This window comes from Brachyhypopomus gauderio, chromosome 14 (genome assembly GCF_052324685.1).
Source record: "Brachyhypopomus gauderio isolate BG-103 chromosome 14, BGAUD_0.2, whole genome shotgun sequence".
Taxonomy (NCBI): Eukaryota; Metazoa; Chordata; class Actinopteri; order Gymnotiformes; family Hypopomidae; genus Brachyhypopomus; species Brachyhypopomus gauderio.
The window spans coordinates 20,549,223-20,563,351 of record NC_135224.1 but is presented as its reverse complement, the minus strand read 5'-3'; the positions used below and the strand labels follow the sequence as shown (position 1 = coordinate 20,563,351).

The 14,129-nt window shown below is 49.4% G+C and overlaps 1 protein-coding gene across 1 annotated transcript in view; it reads left to right on the top strand.

Annotated features, from left to right (window-relative positions):
- Positions 1 to 2,938: 2,938 nt before the first annotated feature.
- LOC143475395 (ephrin type-A receptor 4-like) overlaps positions 2,939 to 14,129 on the top strand; it is a 17,781-nt gene continuing 6,590 nt past the window's right edge. Inside the window, exons 1-3 of the mRNA XM_076973253.1 lie at positions 2,939 to 3,354; positions 4,667 to 4,734; positions 6,592 to 7,256. Coding sequence (XP_076829368.1) covers positions 3,258 to 3,354; positions 4,667 to 4,734; positions 6,592 to 7,256 — 830 coding nt within the window. The 5' untranslated portion in view covers positions 2,939 to 3,257. The remainder of the gene's footprint in view (positions 3,355 to 4,666; positions 4,735 to 6,591; positions 7,257 to 14,129) is intronic.

The following is a 14,129-nucleotide window of genomic DNA, read 5'->3' as shown; positions in this document are numbered from 1 at the left end:
TCGCCTGCAGAGAGGCTTGCTACCTTGGAAGGCCAAACACCCGCGGCGTTCTGTTGCAGCTGATTAGCGCCTTCAGCTCTGCCCATTGATTTTTATTGTTTTGTTTGTTTTTTGCCCAGAGACGGTGAAGATGAGCAGATGACTAGCGAGCTAGCGTTGCGTTTACTTAGTTGAGTGTCGAATCTGTTCGTATGCTCTCGGGAAGCTCTTCTCGAAGGGCACATGTGTGGAAACAATCAGAGAGACTTCTGGTCTGTGATTCATTTGCTCGATGGAATCTGTGGAGGACGGCTTGCTCTGAAATGTTCAGTCAGACCTACTCAGTACTCAGTACTCAGCTACATTACACCACACAAAAGCATCTTTCACATGGTCAAACTCTTCAAAATGTCTGCCAAGACGTGTAATGGTGGATAGTGTTGAACAGAAGACAGCAAACTTGACAGTTTTTCGTGTTGTTGGCCACGCTCGTTCTGTAGAGGGAGGAGGCTGAGCTGCTCACACTACCCGCCAGTTTGTTGGCCGAAGCGTGTGGCGGACATTCCCAGCCCCCCCCCCAGCCCCCTCAGAAGCAGCTCCATGTGCAAACCTCTCCATCTCGCCCTTTGTTCCTCCATCACGTCCACCTACGCAGCTCCAGGCTGCTGTGCGGGTTCTTTCAGCCTGCCCGGCCTGCATTCATCCGCCTCTCCACCACCCCTCCACTCCATTTCAAGAGCTTCTGTCACTGAAGCAGGAGCAGTCCGCACGGTGGAGCGGCGTTAGAAAGATGTCTTTGGAGAGCGTCTGGTGGGCAAGAGGTGCCGTAAAAGACCCCCAAAGAAGGGCCCAAAGAGAGAGGAATGGTGTTTGCTGCGATTTACCGATTATGGCCTGCCTTATGTCCCCTTGGGGGTTTCTGGGTGCACCGTTATGAGTCCTGGAGGCCAGTGGGAGCGTTGGACAATACAGATGTGTGGGCAGATACCATCTGGGGCTCGAGGAACAAAGCGAGGGGGGTGGTGGGGGGTTTGGGAGGGGGGCGCCGCATGTGGGGAATTCAGTCAGGTGACCTGCGAATGGGGGAAGAGAATGGAAAATGATCCACTGGTAATCAATCAAAAACCGGGCTGACACAAATGACCAAAGACAACGGGCGCGGGGCAAAGCTGTGCCCCACGATGTCACCGCCGCCCGTGGCGACCCTCCGCCCACTGGCGCTGCCGATCAATAGTCGCCGGGCGACGCCCGGCCCGCGTGATTGGTGAAGCCCTTCGCCGGCGAACCTCCGCCTCCTCAAGGGCTAATTGGGTCTTTATGGTTGCGCAGTCTTTCGTGCACATCGGGAAAATAAAACGCTATTCTCCCCCCGCAGCTCTGAGCGACAGCCGATGTCAGACGCCCATCTCGGAGGGCCAGATGCTCTGCCCGGCTTCATTATGCCCGCCGAGATGGTTGTGGCGCAGCAACGGCATCACCACAAAGCATCTCCATCACGGCCCTTGGAGACCGAACCCCCCAAACGTCACCTGCTTCTCAGGCTAATGCCATTAAGCGAAGAGATATCCCAACGGGGCCCAAACCCACAACAATAACGGGCTTCGTCTGGCCCGTACATTGCCAGGAAGTGCCTGCAGCGCCGAGACGAGAGCAGCATGCTAAACGTCCGAGAGAGTTCTGACTGGCTCCTCGCATAAGACTTTACGTTACGTGGTGGATCCGTTGGCCCGAAGGGACACTCGATGTCGCTCGAACACTTGCGCCGTTTCCTGTTCACTTCGGCTGCTGACTTTCCTAAGCACTCTGTGACGAGTTGTAGAGTACCACACTTCGGAGGGTACTGCAGAATCTGGTTCCATGCACACTCCAGTATAGTTTTCCATTTACTGTGCTGTTTTGATTTCTCATTGGTATTCAGGGTCTTGTTCAGGGTGAACTCTAGCACTATATCCTGACACGAAAGAGCGGACAACCTTTGCGGCGTTAATGCAAAACAGCAAACCAAACATCCTGTTTAAAAAACAGAAACTACCTTTTTTTTTACTTTGGACTGCTTTAATCTCAGCCATCATTAACATATAATCAGTTATCTTTATCCATGTGAAAATACCGCACTCTACCACTGCACGTTTGTTCGGTATTAGCCTACATTTCACCGTGTGGAGAGCTATTCGACGCTCCATTCAAAACAATAAACACGACCTCGTACTCTGGCCCTGCGGTATCGAGTCCTCTTCATAGGACGCGTGACTTCTCAGGTGGGCGGAAAAGCCGTTACCATTCAATCAAGGACACTGGGAAGAACGTATAGACCGCGGAGTAAAATCAGTAATCTGTAAGCATCTGTCGCTATTGATGGATTCCTGTGATGGGAAGGACAAGCCGTTGAGCCGTTTGATTTACAGAGAGCGGGTAGTGGGCGTCGTGAATGACAGGGCCAAGGGTCGTTTAGCGTGGGCGCACCAGACACCGAGCAGCGAGCACCCAACAAGCACAATAGGCTTAAAACGCGTTACATAAGCGGGAATGAAACCGGAATGCGGCGCCGTTTACGTTTTTGCAAACGTTTTCATTGTCGTTTTGCACGTTTTGCTACCCTTGGTTGTTAATTATGGAGCTCTATATATGATTGAGTTAACGTCGGTGTGATTTGTGATGATTAGACAGAATGGGTCGCGTGAGGAACCGAGTTGCACTGCGGACCGGAGCGTTTGGTCCGGTGTTCAGACGCTAGACGGCGCAGTTGGACTTTAAATGCAGCGCTGCCCGAGAAACTTGACAGAAGTCGCATCGCTTCTTTTAGATTCATTCCACCATCTCAACGCACAACATAAACACGATTTTTATATGACTGTGCGCTCTCTCTCTCGTTCTAGCAGAGTTCTCTCTCTCTCTCTCTCTCTCTCTCTCTCTCTCTCTCTCTCTCTCTCTCTCTCTCCCTCTCTGCCTGTAGCTTACACACACACACACACACACACACACACCTGGACTAGATGTTCATTCATATGTTAGCTCTAACCACATAATAGTCAGTAAAATTCCAGTGGACCCACTTCGCCAGAACGTTCCCCATGCACGCGGAGAGCGCGCGGGCCGTTCACACCTCGCACGCACCGATTCTGTTGACTTTCGTCGCTCCACCGTGACACGCGCGTCAGCGCGAGACGAACCGCCCCTCGCCACTGGTCCCGGAGCGCGAGGCATCACTCCCAGTCGCTCATTCCACAGGGACAGAAACAACTTCGCTGCGCGAGCGGAGCGAAGGAGACGCACTCGCAATGGCACAAATGGCTGCGATCGTCTTCACCGCGACTTGTTCTCTGTTATGGATATCAAACATTGCGTTAAGTGCACGGGTTTATCCTCCAAATGAAGGTAAGGACTGCAGAAAGAAAGGGAAAAAAACACTCTGGAGTTGTGTTGTCTGGGCTGGTTCGTGGGACGACGCAGTGTGATCGTTGAAAAACATGTTTGGCTTTCTGTGGAGCGGAGAGGAACCGAGAAGATGTTTCTTTCCATCAGAGAGTCGGGGATTAAACCCTCTTAAACGCCAAGAACCGAGCCTGCTTGGACATCTCGGAACATCGAGAGTTTTCAAAGCCCCGGTGCAATACGGGGGCCGTTGTTGTGTCCTCTGAAGTTTATTATAACTCGGACCCTAATTGCAGTCATTTTTTAAAAATCGTTTGGATCGAGCTATTCCTGAAAACCATTAAAGAAAGGCTATTTATTAGTTGTGGGATTGTAGGATAATTGGCTACACAATATGCTGTTCTGTCAGACCCAAAGAAAGACAATTCGTTGCGGACTGGAAACTAAGATAATTAAAGGGTACCAGGGTACCTTAATTATAGTTAAATTAAGATAGCTCCCTTGGGATTAATTTTTCGTTCGTGCGTAACGCGCAATATATATATAACCAGCATGCGCATATATATATATATATATATATATATATATATATATATATATATATATATATATATATATATATATATATATATATATGAAACTAGAGTGATTTTATGGTATATTTTGCATGGGGTTGTATATATAAATATGAAACGAGAGTAATTTTATGATATATGTTGCATGATGTTGTGAAATGTGTTATGCACAACTCAGCGCGTTATATTCATTGTTGGTATGTATTACACTCTGTTATCTTAGGAAGCCTGTCAAATGTAGCGAACCCAGTTACTATAATGTCGATAAATTGCCCACCGAAACCACGGGTGAATCCTTGGCGTTTCAAATTCATTAAAATTCGCGCTACACTCTCAATGTAGAGTTGTACACGAGTTCCCAGTTAGTGATTTTATGTGCACGTTGTTTCTTTCTACTCCAGTTTTCTATTCTATTTTGTCATTTGCGTGATGATTCGCAAATATCAGTTTGTTCATCTTTGGCCAAACTGCATGTTATATTCCTTCTGAGTTGCCTGTTTGTGTTTTTGTATATAGGCCTATTGTGTATTTTACAGTGTCCTATATGTGTCTTCTCGTCAAAGATTCGGTATATTCCGATTTTCAAAATTGAAAGGGGAAATTAAACAAAAAAAGATTAAATAAATTCCTCGAGGCCTCCAGTTGGGACAACGGGGAAGGCCGAGCTGATATCCTGACTAGGTGAAATCTCGATGTGTTGCTCATCGCAGTTTCTGATCCCTGTCCTGATGTTTCTGCAGTCACCTTGCTGGACTCCAGAACCGTGCAGGGCGAGCTGAAGTGGGTCTCCAGTCCTGCGGAGGGCGGGGTAAGTTCTCAGCAAGAAGTCGCAAAGGAGAAAGAATATTTGTTGCTTTACGCAATCATATTTCGGGCAATAACGGCCACGCAATCGCCAAGAAGGGCTTCGTCGTTGAATACCCCACTTTGAGGAAAAGGCACTGTCAGTCTTTTTTAAAGACTGATGATTTATTACAGTCCCAGGCCTTCAACTCTGCCAAGGTCCGTGCTAGTAGCTGTATACACTGGCCTGGGCCGATTTTGGTACATGCATTAGACAAACTGTTATGAACAGACTGAAGGCTTCACGTTCACGTTCACAATGTGGATATGGCGAGCTTTTAATCCGTGTTGGTGGTTTTCTATATTGGCTACAGTAGTTAAAATTAGATTTTTATGAAATAAAGCAGTTTATTGTCGCCCTTAGGGTTGTGTTTATAGACAGTAAGGTCTGAGCTGTAGTTTTAATTAGCTATCTTTATTTATTTATCTTTTATTAATTAGCTATATAGTTTATATATATATATATATATATATATATATATATATATATATATATATATATATATATATATATATATATATATATATAGTTCATATAGCTAATTAATAAAAAAAAAATATATATATATATATATATATATATATATATATATATATATATATATATTTACACAGTATATACACACTGATGGTGATGGTGATTGTTTTGGGCTCGCCGTTGTTTTGATAGCCCGTACCCTTTTTGATTGCATGTTAGGTTAATTGCATCACATTTAGGCCTTCAGCCTATTCATTCACCCCGTTGATTCTCCGTGTGCACGTTATCTGGTTGCAGGTTGTAATGGTGAACCGGCATTTCTCGCGGTGCGGCCTCTTCATCTCACCGAGCCGCCTGATTGGCTGGCGGAGCCGCGAGCTCTGTGTTGAGGCTTTGATTGCGCGAGACCCCCCCCCCCCCCCCTCCTTTCCTCGCGCAGTCGGTGGAAGTTTACAGCTTTATCGCCGTGACAGCTGGGGTTTTTAACGACTTGCACAAAGAGTAAAAAGCCAGAGGAAAAGAAAGCGTCATAGATCATGACAGGCGCTTTTGTGGGGTCTATTCCATCCCCTTCACATTTGGTTTTAAGCTCTCACCAGTGAAACGTTGGGGCTCTTTATGTCATGGTGAGGTTAATAGGACCGGTGTCTATAGCCTGAGCTGGTACTTGTGTGCGGTGACCCAGTACTTAGATTTGCGTACAGAAAACTGCCTCATCTTACTGAAAGCACTGGGCTGGACTACATTTAAGTACACGATGAAATACTGAAATAATTAGGCTTTGGGCTATAACTGTATCACCTGTTATGTTTAGAAAACGTCCTATTACGAAACGTAAGTCGGGTTTGAAAAGATGATTATATATTGACCTTTAGAAAAGGCTTTAGTGAAAAGACTTTACAGGAATCTCCAGGAAGACGCTAATCCAAGTTTTGACTTGATTGTATATAGACATAACGGATGGTTTGCATAGAGCTTTGAGTGGTTCCTCATTTCAAGTAGCCTATCTGTGAAAAATCATCTCCAACATTTTCCGTCATCCAAGTCGCTTCCAAGAGCCAAAGCCAGAGTGCTTCCAGATAACAGGATCTATTGGCTGTACTTTTACAGAAAAAGCACACTCGGAAAGTTTCCTCACGCTCTGAAGCAGGCAGTGCCGACGGCCGACCAGCAGATGTGTGATTAAATTCTCATCATCAGAAAGTAATCAATGCAGTGAAAGCACCTGTTCTTAGGCAGAGCTCTCCCAGTCTGTAGCGAGGGATGGCGTGCACCTGCTAGCACGACCGGATGTGGAATTGATTCTCTCCATCCCCCTCTTCTCTCTCGTTTTTCTCTGTTTAGTGGGAAGAGGTGAGCATCATGGATGAGAAGAACACGCCCATCCGGACGTATCAGGTGTGCAACGTCATGGAGCCCAACCAGAACAACTGGCTCCGGACGGATTGGATCGCCCGGGGCGCCGCCCAGCGCATCTACGTGGAGATAAAGTTCACGCTGCGTGACTGCAACAGCCTGCCGGGCGTGACGGGCACCTGCAAGGAGACCTTCAACCTCTACTACTACGAGTCCAACAACGACAAGGAGCGCTACATCCGCGAGAACCAGTTCGGCAAGATCGACACGGTGGCGGCGGACGAGAGCTTCACGCAGGTGGACATCGGCGACCGCATCATGAAGCTGAACACGGAGGTGCGCGACGTGGGCGTGCTCACGCGCAAGGGCTTCTACCTGGCCTTCCAGGACGTGGGCGCCTGCATCGCGCTGGTGAGCGTTCGGATCTTCTACAAGAAGTGCCCGCTGGCCGTGCGCAGCCTGGCGCAGTTCCCCGACACGGTGACGGGGGCCGACACCTCCTCGCTGGTGGAGGTGCGCGGCTCCTGCGTGGACCACTCGGAGGAGCGCGAGGTGCCCAAGATGTACTGCGGCGCCGACGGCGAGTGGCTGGTTCCCATCGGGAGCTGCCTGTGCGTCCCGGGCTACGAGGAGCGGGCGGGGCGCGTGCCTGGGTAAGGCGTTATCCGTGCCTCCTTCGTTTGCTCCTTTCACGCTTTTCTTTGCGAACGTTCGTCACGCTAATTGCATTTGTTTTACTCCCCACTCCCAAAATAAACTAAACACCAGACAAATAACAATAACGCTATATTGCCCAGATGCCCCTTTTTACGATTTTCTCGGCGAGAAAGCGCCGATGTGTCGAGGGGTCGCGTCTCCTCCTCGTGGTGCGTGGAGGTGTCTCGGCAGAGCCTGGTGGATTACGATTCTGCTCCTGTTGAGGAGGAGGGGGGGGGGGGGGGGGTGTCTTTCCTGATGATGATTGCAGATCACTCTGTGTGATGTCAGAACTCCTCCCCAAGGACTTGTGGGTGTGGAATGTTGCTGATAATTGTTTTTTTTGTGGCGGTAATTGTGTGACACGTGTTTGTGGTGTGCACATTAATTAATTAATTAGATTGTAGGCTCTCTCTCTCTCTGTCTTTATTGCTCTATGAAGGTGACAGATTGTTTACTCCCACATTACGAGGCAAATGGCGAGAGACAGGAGGATTCAGAGTTGAACGGACAAGCGTCTCTGAGTGTCTCTGCAGGGACGCCCAGCTCTCCGTCTCTCTATCAGGCCTTCGTCCGAGCCCTGACATCTGTGTCCGGACTAAAGGCCGTTGAGAGGTTTCGCCTAGTATCTGGGTGAAGCTGGGGTCAGCGTGAGCGTGGGGGGGGGGGAACCGCAGGACAGACAGACAGACAGTTTTACGGCCGTCCTATTGGCTCTGTAAGCGCCCTGTAAAAACAAGGCCTGTCCAGGAAAGGGTCACGGTTTGTGCGCAGTGATAAACTGCACGCTGGCCGGCCCATGGCGGTTATTTATGAGGGCTACTTCAGCAGACTAATTACATGACAAATACCGGGTGTAATTTAGGGCTTCTGGGGGTGGGGGGAGTTGTGTCCATGGGCGGTCTCTTAGTGGATGTGTGTGTGTGTGTGTGTGTGTGTGTGTGTGTGTGTGTGTGTGTGTGTGTGTGTGTGTGTGTGTGTGTGTATGCGTGAGTGCTTTAAGGCATACATCAGGTAAGATTCTCTGAGGCAGTTTGTCAGGTGACTCTTATGGGTTGAGTTGAGTGACAGCAAATGGACTCTCATCTCTCCTTTGGACTTCTATTTTTTTTTAGAGTGCACTTTAATTAGATCATAGTTCTGTTTCTCTCTCTCTCTTTCTCTCTCTCTCTCTCTCTCTCTCTCTCTCTCTCTCTCTTTCCCTCACTTTTTCTTTCTCTTATGCCCTCTCTGTCTTTGATGAAGTTAAGGTAAAAATACTGTAATTCACTGAGTGCTCCAGGCGATTTTAGGAGAAAATTCGAAATCATTTCAGAGTTTGAGATAATGATTTTATTGGGCTCTGAAATGGGGGCAGGGCGTGTTTTATTGCAACTGAGATTCTTCATGCGTTAGTAACTCTCAGTGTGTGTGTCACCTTGTAAGTAACAGGTAACTTCATGGTAAAGTGTTACATGGAAAACAAGTTGTATTGATTTTTACATTCATGAATCCATTTTGATACAAACAATTATTGCTACTAAATACTAATTTAATTACTTACTCCTAACGTTCTTAGAACCTCTCTTAGCCCTGCTGATTGAAGCGCATAGTTCTTTGCTGTTTTTACGAGATCTTTATCGTTTTCTCTGCGTCAGAGTTGGATCATCCCAACGGCTGTCGTTGTCGGCCAGGCAACGGGCAGGCGCATCCTCGCTGGGAGTTCAAAAGGTTGCTGGCTCTCCCAGCGTGGGGGGGTGAGTGCCTGTGTCTTCTTAATAAGCCAGTGTTTGTGTCCCGGATGGGGCATGGAGGCACGGGTTCACTTTCAACGTGACAGGGTGTAGATGAGGGCGAGGACTTTCTCAATGGGACATCTTGGACGCCTCATGACGGAGAGAAAACCCCATTGAGGACGAGGGCCACGGTCCTCGGAGCCCAGAAGGCGTCCATGACACCCTCTGGCTGATTGTTTGGGCGTTGGGATCTTGGGCGTGGTGGGGGGGGCAAGAGAAGAGAAACACTAGACAGGGTCAGGGGGTCGCCCCACAGCGCCCCCCTCCAATGCCCCGCCACACCCCTCTGGGACGGGGGTCACGGCCGAGACTGATTAAGACGTCAAACTCTTGACAGCTGCGCCTGAGCCGCCGTGGCTTGGCGGGGCGGACGAGGAAAGAGAGCGTGGGCGGCGCGGAAAAACGTCGGAAAAAATCGGCTCAGGCTTTGACTGTGAATAGAGGCCCGAGAGAAGTGCATGTGAGAGGATTGTCAGCTTTCTGTTCTTTGTGATGGTCTGCCACTCTCACACCGCTCGTCTGCAGACAGAATGAGGGAGGGAGGGAGGGAGGGAGGCAGGAAGGGAGGGATGGATGAGAAACAGAACATGACTTCTGGATATGTTGGAGTTGGACAGCGTCGGCCTGATTTTGGAGCTAGTCGTTAGTATGGTAGTCTGGAGATGGGGACTCTGTCCAACATCCATAACAACGCGCTGGTGTGAGTACCTACTAACTCTCTGAGCAAATATAAGCCGGCTGGCAATATGATACAAACTGTAATCCACTTTCCTGAGTGTGTGAGGTTGTGTTTTCATGCACTTCTGGAAGGAAGTAATGATGTCGTAAATATGGATTACGGCGTGTGGCAGGGGAACCAGAGGAACCGAGCCATCGGGGCTGACATTCTGACCAAAATGGGACTGCAGACGATGGTGTAACAAGAAAGCTGCCCTTTATACGCGTGAAATCTTAGAGAGTGTTTTCGAACGTTTCACGTCACAAAGGGCTGTGACTCAAAACGAGTTTTTCCCCTTATCGAGCCTATGGAACCCTGCAACTTGGAGATTACTTTTCTCCGGACTGCATTTTTATCAGATGGAACAAAGCCAGTAGCTTTAGTGACGGAAGGTGGTGAGGCAGTGTTTACGCACGATTGCACATCAAACGTGATGGTGGCCTGTTTTGATTCGCTGTGCACAAGTGCACTGAAGTTCTGATCTGCACATTGACCAGTTTGATGTGCTTAATAAACCCTCTTGATTTCCCATTTGTCAAGTGTTGAAGCAGGCAGCTGAAGCATTGCCTTTATTTGACTTTCAAGTGGTCATTGTGTGTGTGTGTGTGTGTGTGTGTGTATGCCTGCCTTTAATTGCATGCGTACTCCCTGTGTGTGTGTGTGTGAGTGTGTGTGTGTGTCTAATTAGAAAAAGCTCGCTAAGCTTATATCGCTGTTCTTCATCACGAGCAGGTGTGCGGGTATCCTCGTCATCCTCAGCTGTGTGTGCTGTCCTACTGCCCCCTTCCTCCAGCAGACAATAGCCCCGTCCTCATAAGCGCTCCATGCTATGAATATTCATCACTACCCCCGCCCTAACCCCGCCTTTTTTCATTTTATTATTATTTTTAGGGTGGGGGGGCTTTTGATGGCACATGCATATGTTGATTCCTGTCACGATCCGCTTCAGTTCTCCGTCCAGGGCTTCTGTGCTGGACAGTGAAAGGACCGTCAGCTGTCTCTGGTAGAAAAGAGGGAGAGAAGGAGAGAGAGAGAGAGAGAGAGAGAGAGAGAGAGAGAGAGACGAGTGACGAGTGCCCTTTGATATCAAACAGATACATCATTTGCATATTTTGTACGTCCATGAACTGCAAAGGCTGCTTGGGTGGTGGTGGGTACAGGTGGGTGGGGGGAGAGTGTGGGTGGGTGGGGGCGAGTGTGGGTGGGGGCGAGTGTGGCTTGATGGGGGTGAGTGTGGGTGGGTGGGGGTGAGTTCATCCCATTCTTTTCAGTCCATAATGAATGCGGTGGGTTATCCAGATCCATTTCAACATTTAAATGTGAATCAGATAGTTAACTGTCTGCAATTACATGGTGAGATTTGAATAGTGCTGCGTGCCTCCTGTCTGGAATGACATGACATGAATTTTTCAAAAAGCCTCTGCCTGCTTTCTGAATCCAAACTGTAATGCATGCAGTTCTGTTTCTTTCCCCCTTCTGGGTGTTCGTCACTGTCAAAGTCTCGTTCACTATGGGAGAGAGTGTGTGCCTGTTTGTGTGTGTGTGTGTGTGTGTGTGTGTTCTTGACCCTGCATTGTGGATCGTCATTGGACGTCCCTGGCTAGTTCCTACCTCCCTTAGTCTGAGCGCTCTGGCTGTCATGGCCTGGTGGAGGGGCTGAGGTCCGAAATCTGTCCAAGGGACGAGGCTGGCGGGAGGGGAGAGGAACCAAGAGGACTCTGGCTGGGCCTGGGTCTCCTGTGCTACTGTTAGCGATCTATGCTAACAACAGTTCATTATAGCAGAACACTGGTAAAGGCCTCGACTTCTCCGCTAGTGTTGCCCTGGTAACACTTCGGAATTCGTTCTTTTCACTCCGCTGTGGTGTTTGTTTAAATATATGCGTTTAAATGGACGCGTTTAATTGGCTTGTTGATGCTGAATATTTGGCGTGACGAGCAGCGCTACCTATCCAGCTCTCCCGCCGATAGGACCCTGCTCCGTTAATGAGGACCTCCTGCTTCCTGCTTTCCCGTGTCTCATAATCATTTTGTCACAAAATGAGTCTCTGGCATGTGCTGAGAACAGTTTGGCTCTATTTGTTCAGAGTGTCAGGGCTGCTGAGAGAGCAGCTAATTCTCCAGCAGTAGAGCTGTCGGTCTGAGCCTTCGGGCCTGACCGATTCACTCTTCCTGCCGCTGGACTCCATCGACTTTCCGCTTGGATGACTCTCCGATCGTCCCACCTCGTTAACCTCGTATTTTTTTTGTGTTCAGCTCTCGTGCCCCCACGGTCGGGGTTATCGTGCATTTTGACGAGATGTCCGTCACCGCGCCTGGCCCCGCCTTCCTTGTCGGGCAGAGCCAAACGGTCGCAGCTCGGCTCAATGGCATTTGCTGGCTGCCCTCCGTTGGGGTCAGAGGTCATGTGAGTTAGTGTCAGCAGGGGTAAGGACGAGACCACGACGGGCCGGGTCGCGGCGTCATTTTGCGGACGGAGGGTGCCGCTTGACAGTGGTCGTCTCTGCTGAACGCCTTTGTGCTCGATGCGATTCGGACGGTGCCAAAATTTCTTCAGACAAAATGCGCCAGATGGATTGTGGGACCCAGCAAATGTGCATGTTTTCTTCCTCTAATGAAGTGTTTGGGAAAGCGTCACAGTCTGATTTATGATGACGAATGACGACTCCTCGTGCCATTTGGTGAATGTACTCGGCTTCGTGTAAATACCGGACGGCTTCATGGCAGGATAAACGACGCTTTTGAAGAGGCTCTTTGTCAAATTCCCACATGTTCTGTTTGCACATAAACATGTGAAACATAAATCAGAAAGGGCACACATTCGAAACACTTCCAAAATGGCAACATGGCTTTATTAAAAATGAGGGTGACGAGGCCAAGGTTTGGAATACGTATTACATTTCTCCACACAGACTGTTGATAAACTCCATTTTGATCTCAGAGTTGACAGGAGGCTGTAAAAACAGAGCACTTTCCCTCACATATATCAATCAAATCGAATGTGTTTGTCCTCCATTTTATTTATAACTTACTTTGACAAGAATCTACTTTCAGCTCTGTAAATATATCTGTTGTGAAGCACACGTTTCTAGAGGAATCCAGCAATCCTGTATATCAGGACTGGGCCCCTTATAGTTACTGCTAGCCATGTTAGCGTTTTTAGCGAAATATCGCTTGCGGTCTCCACGCTGTGGGGAAGTCTATTCCCCCCACTGGGGTAGACTCCTGACTGGCTTGCCCCGGAGAAACCCTGCCCCCATCTGCCCTGGTTCTGTGGATCATGGATCTGCTAGCACGTCAGTTAACAGATGTCAATTAGAGGCAGCCGGATGAAAAGACGGATGGAGTAATGGGATTATTCGAGGGCCGGCAGCTTCCACAATGCGGCGTAATAGTGGTAATTATGCCGGAGGGCTCGACCTGCTGGAGAAACAAAGGGCATTAATACGTGTAATTATTTGGAGAGGTTGGGGCCCGATGCGGCTGGACATCGCAAGGGCTGGACCGGATGGATCTGAGCACTTCGAAAACAGCTGCTGGGACTCCGACGCTCGGTCCTTGCCGGCGCCGATGAGTTTGGACTCGGTGTCGTTGCCAGGGGCGAAGGGGGGAGAAGGGGGCAGACCCGCCAACGCTCGCGGGACGAGGCGGAGGGAGGGAGGCGTTGTCGGCGCCGCTCCGATCGGGCTCTCGCCGCGGGTGCCGTCTTTTAGCGGCCTGCCTCCGTGCTGCCGTGCGGACATGCTGTTTCAGTTGAAGTCACCTGCTACTAATAAGGGAAAGAATCCGATCAGAAGTGGCAGCAGGGCTGGGTAGTGTGTAACTCCACCGCAGTGCTGACACTTCTCAGCTTGGAAATTTCCGTTTAGACATTAATCACAACGCACGGTAGTACTTCATGTCTCTCAGCACCTATTACACCCGTGCAGACACACACACACACACACACAAGGACCCTGAACGGTCCCTCATACAACAGAAGCCCCACCCACACCACGCTGCAGGCTGCGTCCTCTGTAGTGTCCTGTCCTCTGTAGTGTCCTGTCCTCTGTAGTGTCCTGTCCACTCTGGTCACGCTGGTCACTCTCTATTTGGGCGGAGTGCTCAAGGAAGCCGTGGCTGTGTCCAGTCGTATGGTGCTCGCAGATTGAAGGTGCCCAGTGCTCCATGGGTAGTAACAACCCCCCCCCCCCCCACTACCCCCCCCCCCCCCCCCACCCTCTTTGAGAGGCAGGTTCTCTTTGATGGCCCTCGGCTTGGGGGGGCTACCAAAGCCCACAGTGGGAACATTAGCATGTCAAAAGCCCGCTGAATCAATAGGACCCTTCTCCCTCACTC